At 45.6% G+C, this 10,781-nt stretch overlaps 1 protein-coding gene across 1 annotated transcript; it reads left to right on the top strand.

Annotated features, from left to right (window-relative positions):
* Nucleotides 1-2,580: 2,580 nt before the first annotated feature.
* On the top strand, nt 2,581-3,557 carry LOC123455811 (olfactory receptor 13A1-like). The gene has a single exon (XM_045137697.1). It carries the CDS (start codon nt 2,631-2,633, stop codon nt 3,555-3,557), a length of 927 nt encoding a protein of 308 aa, XP_044993632.1. The 5' UTR covers nt 2,581-2,630.
* The last annotated feature ends 7,224 nt before the right edge of the window (nt 3,558-10,781 follow it).

The raw sequence follows: 10,781 nt of genomic DNA, 5'->3' as shown, positions 1-10,781 counted from the left end.
TTGGTGAAACTGTCCAGCGCCTATCTAAATCCATCATTCACATTGGAGGCTTATTTTTATTCCTGTCCTTACTCAAGATCCCAGGAAAAGAATATTTGAGGTTTCCAATGTGGTCAGTTTTCTTGATGACCAGTTATGGCATGTGACATATGAGACGCTCTAATGCTCTGCAAGTATTGCACGTGGAGGTTTTGTCTCATCTGGGGAAGCTGCGGCAAAGTGACCCTGGCTTGCCGATAGTGTGTGCCAAGGAGGGACATTGACGACTGAGGGAGTCAGGTGTGTAAAGACCTTGTGGAAAGTGTTGGCCCTTACTTGCACAAGAGTGAGACAATGGCAGTTTTGTTCCACCTCGAGCTCTCTCAGATTCTTAACCTGGGCTGTGTGGTCTAAGTCTGAATAACTGTAACTTACTTCTCTGTGCCCAAGCCATAAACTGGGCAAAGGAAATTATTCAGTCTTTTGTCCCAAACAAAATGAAATAAGCTAAGGCTTACTGTGCTCATTTCATCCTCCAAATGATTCGGCTGTCCTGAGATGGGAATACAGGAAGACAGTCACCTGAAATCTCGGTGTTTCCCTGAGCATAGACGCCTCACTAGGCAGCCTGCTGGGTCACAGCAACGTCACATTCTTTTCCTCAGAGAACCGTGTTCAGCTTCCACAAGTGCGGTACGACCTGAATTGTAGCTGATGCTGGGGCATTGGTGTAAGCCTGCCGTACTTTAGTGGCAAATGCTCGTCTTGATGGTTGAATTGAATTCTTAATTTAAAAAATGAACATCTTAACCTTTTAGCGAATACAGACTTGAAGAGCTGGAAACAGTGACTGTGGTAGCATGCTGATCATCATGTGGATCAGGCAGTGTGCACCAGCTTGACACGGACACGCCGCGACTGTCATGTGTGTAGCTGTTTTCTGCCATTATGTCAACAAGCACATTGGCAGTGGACACTTCCTTGAGGAAGACATACTGTGACTGGCATTTGTACTAGCCGCAAGCTTTGCTATTGTTTCAACAAACATGTTTGAGTGCCAGACACAGGGGTGGTGGCTGGAAGAATGTCCAGAGACACATGTACAAGGACCAACCTTAGAAAGCCAGCTGGGTGACCTGATCAATAGCACATATAATGGTTCCAAAACCAAATGTCAGTACAGAATCACAATGGGACACAAAAGAGAGAATGGCCCTTTGTCCCCTAGGAAGGGACTGTTTGGGAGAGGTGGGGTGAGCATGCACTGTGCTGTTGAGAAGGGGGGATTCCTGGCTGAGGAGGTTGCAAGAACAAACCCAGTAGAGCCTGGTGTGGCCCAGTGAGTTGGTTGCAGCTGTGACTTGGGCTTTGGGAGTTAGCACAGGTAGGAAGAGTCTGCAGAGAAAGGTGCTTCCAAGAGGCGCCCCTGGGAATATCACAGCAGTGGACAGTCTCTGAAGAATTATTAGTTTACATGATAGAGTCGCCCTTTAGCAAGTCCATTCTAGGAAAAAAAAAATCAAAACACACAAACTCAGAAACCAGGAAATTAAAATCAATCACAATTCAACCCCAACATTGAAACTGTGGTCTATCACTTACCATCTGAAGATACATATACATCATCATGTTTGGCCTTTCTTTTTTTCTTTGCCCTCCTTCCCAATCCTTCCTCTTATCCTTCCATTTTCTATTGCTCTTTTTTCCTCTATTCCTTTTTCCTTCCTTCCTTTATTTCTTCCTTCCTCTCTCTCTCTCTTGCTGTCTTTCTCTCTCTCTCTCTCTCTCTCTCTCTTTCTTTCCTTCATTCCTTTGAACCACACGTAGTATCCAGTTGTGTCCATTACCTATGTTTCACTGTATTTTAAAGGTATCACCAGGATACTTCCAAAACACCAATTGATAATGACACTGCATTATATCAACATTCATAATAAACTCGCTTTTAAAAGTATAGGTAGCTTTTATGTTTCCATTTATAAGTAATGCTGCTTTGAAAACTGGAAGATGTTTTACATTATTTACAGAATGGAAAGTTGGTTCAAATGAGAAAAATGTTTTTACAGGTTCACATGTTAATTCTGTTAAAATCAGCACATGCATTATTAGATATTACTGTGGAATTTTCAAGCATAATCTCTTTCTGTAGATCATCCTTCCCTCCTACCCTGCGGTCACCCCTCCTTCATTCCTCCACCACCCCTGTAGCCCCTTTTCCATCTCCATGTCAGTGTTCTACTGCACGTTCCTCAATACCTCTTGTATCCACTTGGGGTCCCCAAGAGAGCATGTGACATTTGTCTTTCTGAGTCTGTGTCACCACCTTTAATGTAACAATTTCCAGATTTATCCATTTTCTCACTAACTTTACAACTTCATTTTTCTTTACAACTGAATAAAATTCCGTCGTGTGTGTCCCCATTTTCACTCTCCGCTCACGCACTGCTCTTTGCTTACATGAGAGAGGTGTCTCGGTTCAGTTTGTTCTCACGATCTGTGTCTTTCCTTCAGACATGGGCTCATGGGTGGGCTAAAGGTGGCAGTGACCTTCCTTGTGACCCCGTTTCCGTCTCTTTCTAGCCCTGAAACCTCCCGAAGCTAGGAGTGGAGAATTGCCTGCTGGTCCCTGACGTCGCCCTCAGTCAAGGACCATGAGTAATCAGACGCCAGTGACGGAGTTCATCCTGCAGGGCTTTTCTGAGCACCCGGAGTCCCAGCTGCTCCTGTTCAGCTGTTTCTTCTCCCTCTACTCTGTGGCCCTCGCGGGCAACGTGCTCATCATCTTGGCCATCACCTGCAACCCTGCGCTTCACACACCCATGTACTTTCTCCTGCTCAACTTGGCTACCATGGACATTATCTGTACCTCTTCCATCATGCCCAAGGCGCTGAAGGGTCTGATGTCAGAGAGGAACCCCATCTCCTACGGGGGCTGCATGGCTCAGCTCTACTTCCTTACGTGGTCTGCATCCTCCGAGCTGCTCCTCCTCACAGTCATGGCCTATGACCGCTACGCAGCCATCTGCCACCCCCTGCACTACAGCTCCATCATGAGCACGGCGGTCTGCGGCGCCTTAGCTGCTGGGGTGTGGGGGCTCTGTGCAGTCAACACGACTATCAACACTGGCCTTATGATGCGCCTGAATTTCTGTGGCCCCAATCTCATCAAACACTTCTTCTGTGAGGCCCCTCCTCTGCTGCTCCTGTCCTGCAGCTCCACCTACGTGAACAGTGTCATGATCGTCTTGGCTGACGCCTTCTACGGCATATTCAACTTCCTGATGACCATCGTGTCCTACGGCTTCATCATCTCCAGCATCCTGAAGATGCGCACTGCAGAGGGGAAGCGGAAAGCCTTCTCCACCTGCTCTTCCCACCTCCTCGTGGTGTGCATGTACTACACCGCCGTCTTCTACGCCTACATCAGTCCTGTGTCCAGCTACAGCGCGGAGAAGAGCAAGGTGGCTGGTGTGTTGTACACCATGCTGAGCCCTACCCTCAACCCCCTCATCTACACTTTGAGAAACAAGGAGGTCAAAGCAGCCCTCAGGAAGCTGTTTCCTTTCCTCAGGAATTGAAATGGGATTCCAAAAGCTCTTCTAGAGTCTGTAGTCTTTCCTATTCCCCTTGGTAGTAAGGGAGTCCAGTTAACAATGAAAACAAAGGAAGGCGCTCAAGAGATGGCATTGTGTGCCCATGTGTGAAATGGATGGCATGTTCAGTCTACCCCACTATAGTCATCAAGGCCAGGGACTGGGGAAACCAAGGAAAGGATGTTGTCCTTGTGCTCACTATTCCACTCCCCAAAGGGCACTCAAGTCAGCCAACAGCCTGGTAGCCATGGCTACCAGGTCAGGTTCAAGGTTCAAGCTTGAGGTAAATTCTAGAACTTTATCTGGGAAGTCTTCATCTGGTGCATATGGAATTGTCAGGTGTGTTTATCACAAGTCGTCAAGTCTGAAGCTATGTCAGAGCTGCTGACCCACTATTAAGGTGAATGGGAGAAGGCAGCTTGATGTGGTCTCAGTTCTCCCTTCGTGTCTAGGTGAGGATGTCCAGGGACTGGAAAGGAACAGATCTCCACTGATAAGTTGGAGCGTGTCTCGGTCCATTGCCACGTTCTCTTCCTTTACTGAGCACTTCCTGGGCATCAGACCATAGAAGTGAGGGACTGAGATCCATGACCTGTGCTTACAAACCCTGGGGCTGGAAGTCACCCTCCTGCAGCATCAGGAACTGGCTTCTTAATGCAGTCATCTGTCAACGGCCTTCCACATTGTCTGGCTGCTGGTACAGATGCAGTCAGTGCTGGTTGGCTTGGCTCCCTAAGTGCCTGGCACCAGGGACTATTTAAGATGAATGAAGAACACCCTTACTTTTTTTTTTTCCCCAGTTGAACTCCAGAGTTCTAATACTTAGAGTGGAAGTGTTTCTCGAATACATTCATGAGTAGTTTGCTGAGGTTTGGGTTCATATTCCCTTTAAATAACTCTGGGCCTGTGCTGTTCATGTGCGCCGTAGGTGTGTGTGTGTGGTGGGGAACAATGCCTGATACCACGATCAGGCAGTAAATGAGAACCTGGTGTCCCCATGGCTTGTGAACCAGGTGGAAGCTCAAGTATTTTACAGCTGGGTAATCAGAGGTCTCCAGCCGGGATAGACGAGTGAGTCACGCTTAGGTGGCGCTCAGGCCTCGAGATCTTTTATTAGCTCTGTCAGCACAGCTGCTGGCAGAGGGGCCTTCAGAGCAGAGCAGTAAGAGGTGGGACCCTCGCTATTCCCCCTAGAAGTCCTCCCCAGCCTGCGGCAACAGGAATGTGGGTTTAGCATCTGCCCAGCAAAGGGACCTCTTACAGCTGTGGGGTTCCACTGGTAAAAAGGAGAGAAAATTTCATATCTTCGTGCACGGAAGAAGCACACAGCACAGTGGAGACCATGGTAGCAGCCCACGGTGGCCTAAAGGGTCCAGAAGGCCAGGAAACCCAGAGCGCACCCTCAGCTCTGCCAGGAGCCCCTGGTGTGAACTCTGTCAGGTACACAGCATGGTCTCCTCAGCTCCCACCTCACCAGATGCCCGCTTGCTCTGGGTTCTATCCCAGCCCCAGGCTTTCCCTAATGGGTCTACCAGGCGCCCCCAGGTGCGGGTCCCTAAGGCCACCCAGGTCCTCCAGCTCCAGTTCTCTCACCAACAGTTCACCAGGCGCCCCCCACCACCAGTCTCCCGACATTTGCCGCCCCCAAAGGCCACCAGGCATCTCAAGTGCAGGTCCCCAAGGCTACCCAGGATTTACATGGATACAGGGGAATCAAACCATGACCATCCAATGCAAGAACGAATTCAAGGAACATCAAGAAAATCAGACCTTGAATGAAATCATGCCTCTACACAAGCCACATTATTCCCAGCAGCCCACAGAACCTTCTCCAAAATAGACCATATGTTAAGCCATAAAGCATCCTTCCATAAATTCAGGAAAACCGAAGTAACTTCCTCTATCATATCAGATCACAATGCTTTAAAGCTAGAAATTAACAACTACAGACACATCCAGAACTCCACCAGCTCCTGGAGACTGAACAACACACTTTTAAACAATAAATGTGTTGTGGAAAAAAATCAAAAAAGAAGTTAAAAAATTCCTAGAATTGTCTGATAATGAAAACACAACTTACCAAAATTTATGGGACACAATGAAGGCAGTCCTAAGAGGAAAATTATGAACTTTGTTGTGAAGGCTATAAGTGCCTTCATAACAATGGCAGAGAGAGCCCAAATTATTAACTTAACTGCCCACGTAAAGGCACTGGAAAAACAACAGAAAAATTGATAAAAAAAAAGAAGAAGAAGAAGAAGAAGAAGAAGAAGAAGAAGAAGAAGAAGAAGAAGAAGAAGAAGAAGAAGAAGAAGAAGAAGAAGAGATGGTTCTTTGGGGGAAAAAAAGAATGATAAACCCCTGGCCAATTTTATCAAACAAAAAAGAAAGAAGTCTCAAATTAACAAACTCAGAAATGAAAAAGAAGAGTTCACAACAGACATTAATGAAATTGGAAGAGTCATCAGGACCTACTTCCAAAACCTCTACTCCACAAAATTGGATACTCTGGAAGAAATGGATGAATTCCTAGCAACACATCACTTACCAAAACTAAACTAAGAGCAGATTAACTATACCTACTTGAGCTTTGACAAAGGTGCCAATAAAGTAGATTGGAGAAAAGACAGCATCTGCAACAAATGGTGTTGGGCAAATTGCATAACATTATCCCCCCCCCTCTCTCTCTTAAATAAATAAAATATTTTTTTAAAAGAAGAAATGATAGTAAATAAATGCTGTTCAGGAAGTGCAAAAAAAAGAAAAAATCTCACTTGCTGTTGATGGGAGTGAAAACTGAAACACCCTACTATGGCTTTGTGGAGGTTTCTCAAAAAGCTAAAAATAGAAGTACCATATAAACCATCTATCCTACCACAGAGATAATTGTGTGTCCATGTTCATTGCTGTTCTAGGTACATATGGCAGGAAATAAAACTCACCTATATGTTCATTAACTGATGAATGGGTAATGAAAATGTGGAACGTGGGCACAATAGAATTCTATTCAATGTAAGTAAAAGTTGCAATGATGAAATTTGCAGGAAAGTGGATCCAACTGGGAAATATTACACTGAATGAAGGAATCCAGGCCCAGAAAGACAAATGTCATATGTGATTTCTAATAGGCAAATACTAGCTTCTTATTTTTAGATTTCTGTGTTTAGTTGAAGTGAGTCTCTATCAAATCCAGGAAGCAAAAAAAGGAAACATGGGAGTGGGAAAAGCCTTAAGGGCTGATAATAAAATACATATGATATTAAAGTAGAAGGGGTTACGAGGTATGGAAACACTTAAAGGGGACCAGAAGGATGGGAGAAGGGGTAACCAAAAGTAAGGATGCAAGAAAAACCCATTTGGAAACCTAATACCTTATGAGATAACTTAATGTAATTAATAATAAGTAGAGGGCTGGAGGATGACTTAGTTTTAAAGTCACTTGCCTATAAAGCCTAAGGATCCAGGTTTGACTCCCCAGTACCCACACAAGCCAGATGCACTGGTGGCACATGCATCTGGAGTTCATTTGAGTTGGTTGGAGGCCCTGGCTCACCCATTTTCTCTCTCTCTTTCTGCCTCTCCCTCTCTCTCAAGTAAATAAATAAAACTTAAGAATAAGTAGAGCCAGGCTTGGTGATGCATGCACCTTTAATCCTGACACTCAGAAGGCAGAGGAAGGAAGATCACTGTGAGTTCAAGGCCAGCATGAGACTACATAGTGTTTTCCAGCCTGGGCTAGTGTGAGACCTTACCTCAAAAAAGAAAAACAAAGAATAAAAAGAAAACTTTGTTTAAGTTTGGTTGCATCTCACAGAAACTATGAGTTTTTAAACAACAATCCAAGTGACATGTGAGGGAAACCTCCCTATCAGTTGTCAGTCACAGAGGCCCCAAGAACCCCTAAAACAATACAGGCCATTGCCCTTGCCCTTGGCTGTCCACCAGAACTAGAAGGTAAGGCACTCTTTCTGAATAAGCCGCACAGTTTGGTTGTAGGACATGCACACAAGTCGGAATGGGCTGGAAGCTTCCTCCTTGATGCCTAGTGTTCATGCAGTCTGCGGTAAGAGAAAAGTCACCAAATGTTCTACCCAGCTTGGATCCTGCCAAGCAAGATATTCCCACTGCTATAATAGTAGCATGACTCTTTTTTTTGGGGGGGGGGTAACAAACTGCTTTCTGATCAAATTTGAGGTTTAGAGGCCTGTTCCACAGGAGGGAATTCATGCCTATTACTGTAAACCTGGTCAAAAGCCTATGGCTGAGGGCTCACAGGCCCTGCAGGGGAATCTACTACTGCTGTTTTGCGCAAGACAATCAACCTGCCTTCTAAGTATGCCATGCTCAAACCCATGAACCAGCACTGCTCACAACCTGGGTCATGCAACTTCTTTCTTCATTGGGTAGCAGTTAAGGCAGAGACTCAGTTGGTGAAAATGCTAAGAATAAGTAACTGTTGACTGCTCAGCCCTAAGGGGGAATATTGCTAAAGAGCGAGGGGGGTCGGGCATGGCGGTGCACACCTTTAATCCTGGCACCCGGGAGGCAGAGGTAAGAGGATCACCATGAGTTCAAGGCCACCCTGAAACTACATAGTGATTTCCAGGTCAGCCTGAGCTAGTGTGAGACCCTGCCTCAAAAAAAAGAAAAAGAGGGAGGGGGAGAATATAGGTTCTGGAGAGTGCTGTGGAATGCTGGGTTCTGGAGAACACAGCTGTTGCACCATGAACTCACAGCATCTGTGGTGATCTACCAAAACCTGCACAAGATTGGTTTAAACAACCAATCAATCATGGAGAGGTTCATAATGTCTCATCCATTAAAAATGCAGCATGAGGACAGGAGGGATGGTGTAGTGATTAAGGCATTTGCCTGCAAAGCCAAAGGACCCAAGTTCAATTTCCCCAGGATCCACATTAGACAGATGCACAAGGTGGCACATGCGTCTGCAATTTGTTTGCAGGGGCTGTAGGCCCTGGAATGCCCGTTCTCTCTCTCTCTCTCTCTCTCTCTCTCTCTCTCTCTCTCTCTCTCTCTCTCTCTCTCTCTCTCACTCTCTCTCTCATAAATAAATTAACTTAAAAATTTTGTCAATCCATCATGAATGGTGGAGAGGATCTGGGGGTCTCACCCATCATCATTCCATCATGGACAGCAGAAAGACTCACGGATACCAACGAAATCCTTTGAGCTTGGACAGTAGAGAGGCTAATGAGGTTCAAAACATTCACCTCCCATCATGGATGGTAGAGAATTCATGGAGTCCAATCCATCAACATTCCATTATGGTTGGTAGAGATTCTAATGGGATCGAATCCTTCAACATTCCAATATGGTGGTTAAGAGGCTCATTAGGTCCTATCCATCCACATTCTACCATAGAGGGTAGAAATGATCATGGGATCCCATCCATTAAGATTCCATTAGGGATAGTAGAGAGGCTCATGGGATCCCATTTATCAACCTTCCATCATGGATCTTAAAGAGGCTCGTGGGCTCTTATCCATCAACATCCAACCCTGGATTGTGGATAGGATCATGGGGTCCCATCCAATGACCATCATGAATGGCATGGAGGCTCATGGGGTCCAATCCCACAGCATTCCATCATGGACGTGGGAAAGGTTCATGGGCTCCCATCCATCGATATTGCATCATGGGTGGTGGAGATAAAGATGAAGTCTCACCCATCAACAATCAGATTGGATGATAGTGAAGGTCATCAGGTTTCATCCATCCACATTCCACCATGGATGGTAGGGAGGCTCATAAGATACCATGCACCTGCATTCCAGCACGGATGGTGGAGAGGGTCACAGAGTCTTATCCATTAACATACCATCATGGGTGGTAGAGTGGATCTTGGGGTCCCACCCATCCACATTCCACCATGGATGGTGGAGAAGCTCATAAGGTACCATGCATCTGCATTCCAGCACGGATGGTGGAGAGGGTCACAGAGTCTTATCTATTAACATACCATCATGGGTGGTAGAGTGGATTTTGGGGTCCCACCCATCCACATTCCACCATGGATGGTAGGGATGCTCATAAGGTACCATGCACCTACATTCCAGCACGGATGGTGGGCAGTACTAGAGGGGACCCATCCCTCAACCTTACATCATGGCTGGTAGAGACGCTCATGCGATCCCATCCCTCCCTGAGAAGTTATTGCTAGTTAATAGCTGCCAGTGCAGGGAAAATATTTTATTCAGCTTGAGTAGCCAGTCATAAGCTGTCTGTGCTCTAGTAAATTTCCCCTCCCACCTAAACTCATGCAAGCAACCCTAATTAAACTCAGGGAGTGACAAAAAAATTTACATAGGAAGTGTGTCAGTTAATAAGAAGGAGGTCAATGAGAATGGAGAGGCATAAGAGAAATAATGGGGAAGAATCTCAAAAATACATTATATACATGTATGAAATTGTCAAAAATGAAGTAAATTGGGCTGGAGAGATGGCTTAGCGGTTAAGCGCTTCCCTGTGAAGCCTAAGGACCCCGGTTCGAGGCTCGGTTCCCCAGGTCCCACGTTAGCCAGATGCACAAGGGGGCGCACGCGTCTGGAGTTCGTTTGCAGTGGCTGGAAGCCCTGGTGCGCCCATTCTCTCTCTCTCCCTCTATCTGTCTTTCTCTCTGTGTCTGTCTCTCTCAAATAAGTAAATAAATAAATAATTTAAAAAAAAAGAAAAACCAAAACAAGGAAAAAACAAAAAAAAAGGAAGTAAATTAACCATCACAACAATGATGGACCTTATATAAGGGATAATTCCATATACCGGAAGAAAAATAAAATAAAAATAAGTAGGAAACTATTGATATAATCCATGCAGGATGTGCTGAGAGCCTGAACTAGAGCAGAGGCTTTGAAAGCAAGATGTAGAAATATTTGGGAAATTATCACAGGATGACAAAGACTTAAGACACAAACCATCCATGTTTTCTTCCTTCATATAAGTGACACAGTCCTTAAAGTAGTTTGATAGAATGTGAACAAAGGAATCAAAATGTTTTTGTAGGGCTGGAGAGATGGCTTAGCGGTTAAGCGCTTGCCTGTGAAGCCTAAGGACCCCGGTTCAAGGCTCGGTTCCCCAGGTCCCACGTTAGCCAGATGCACAAGGGGGCGCACGCATCTGGAGTTCGTTTGCAGTGGCTGGAAGCCCTGGCGTGCCCATTCTATCTCTCTCCCTCTATCTGTCTTTCTCCCT

The sequence above is a fragment of the Jaculus jaculus genome, chromosome 18 (genome assembly GCF_020740685.1).
Source record: "Jaculus jaculus isolate mJacJac1 chromosome 18, mJacJac1.mat.Y.cur, whole genome shotgun sequence".
NCBI classification, from domain to species: Eukaryota; Metazoa; Chordata; class Mammalia; order Rodentia; family Dipodidae; genus Jaculus; species Jaculus jaculus.
This window is presented reverse-complemented; position numbering and strand designations above follow the sequence as displayed.

What these genes read in the sequence shown, in the direction of transcription:
- LOC123455811 (XM_045137697.1), top strand. Translation starts at nt 2,631, where the DNA reads ATGAGTAATCAGACGCCAGTGACGGAGTTCATCCTGCAGGGCTTTTCT.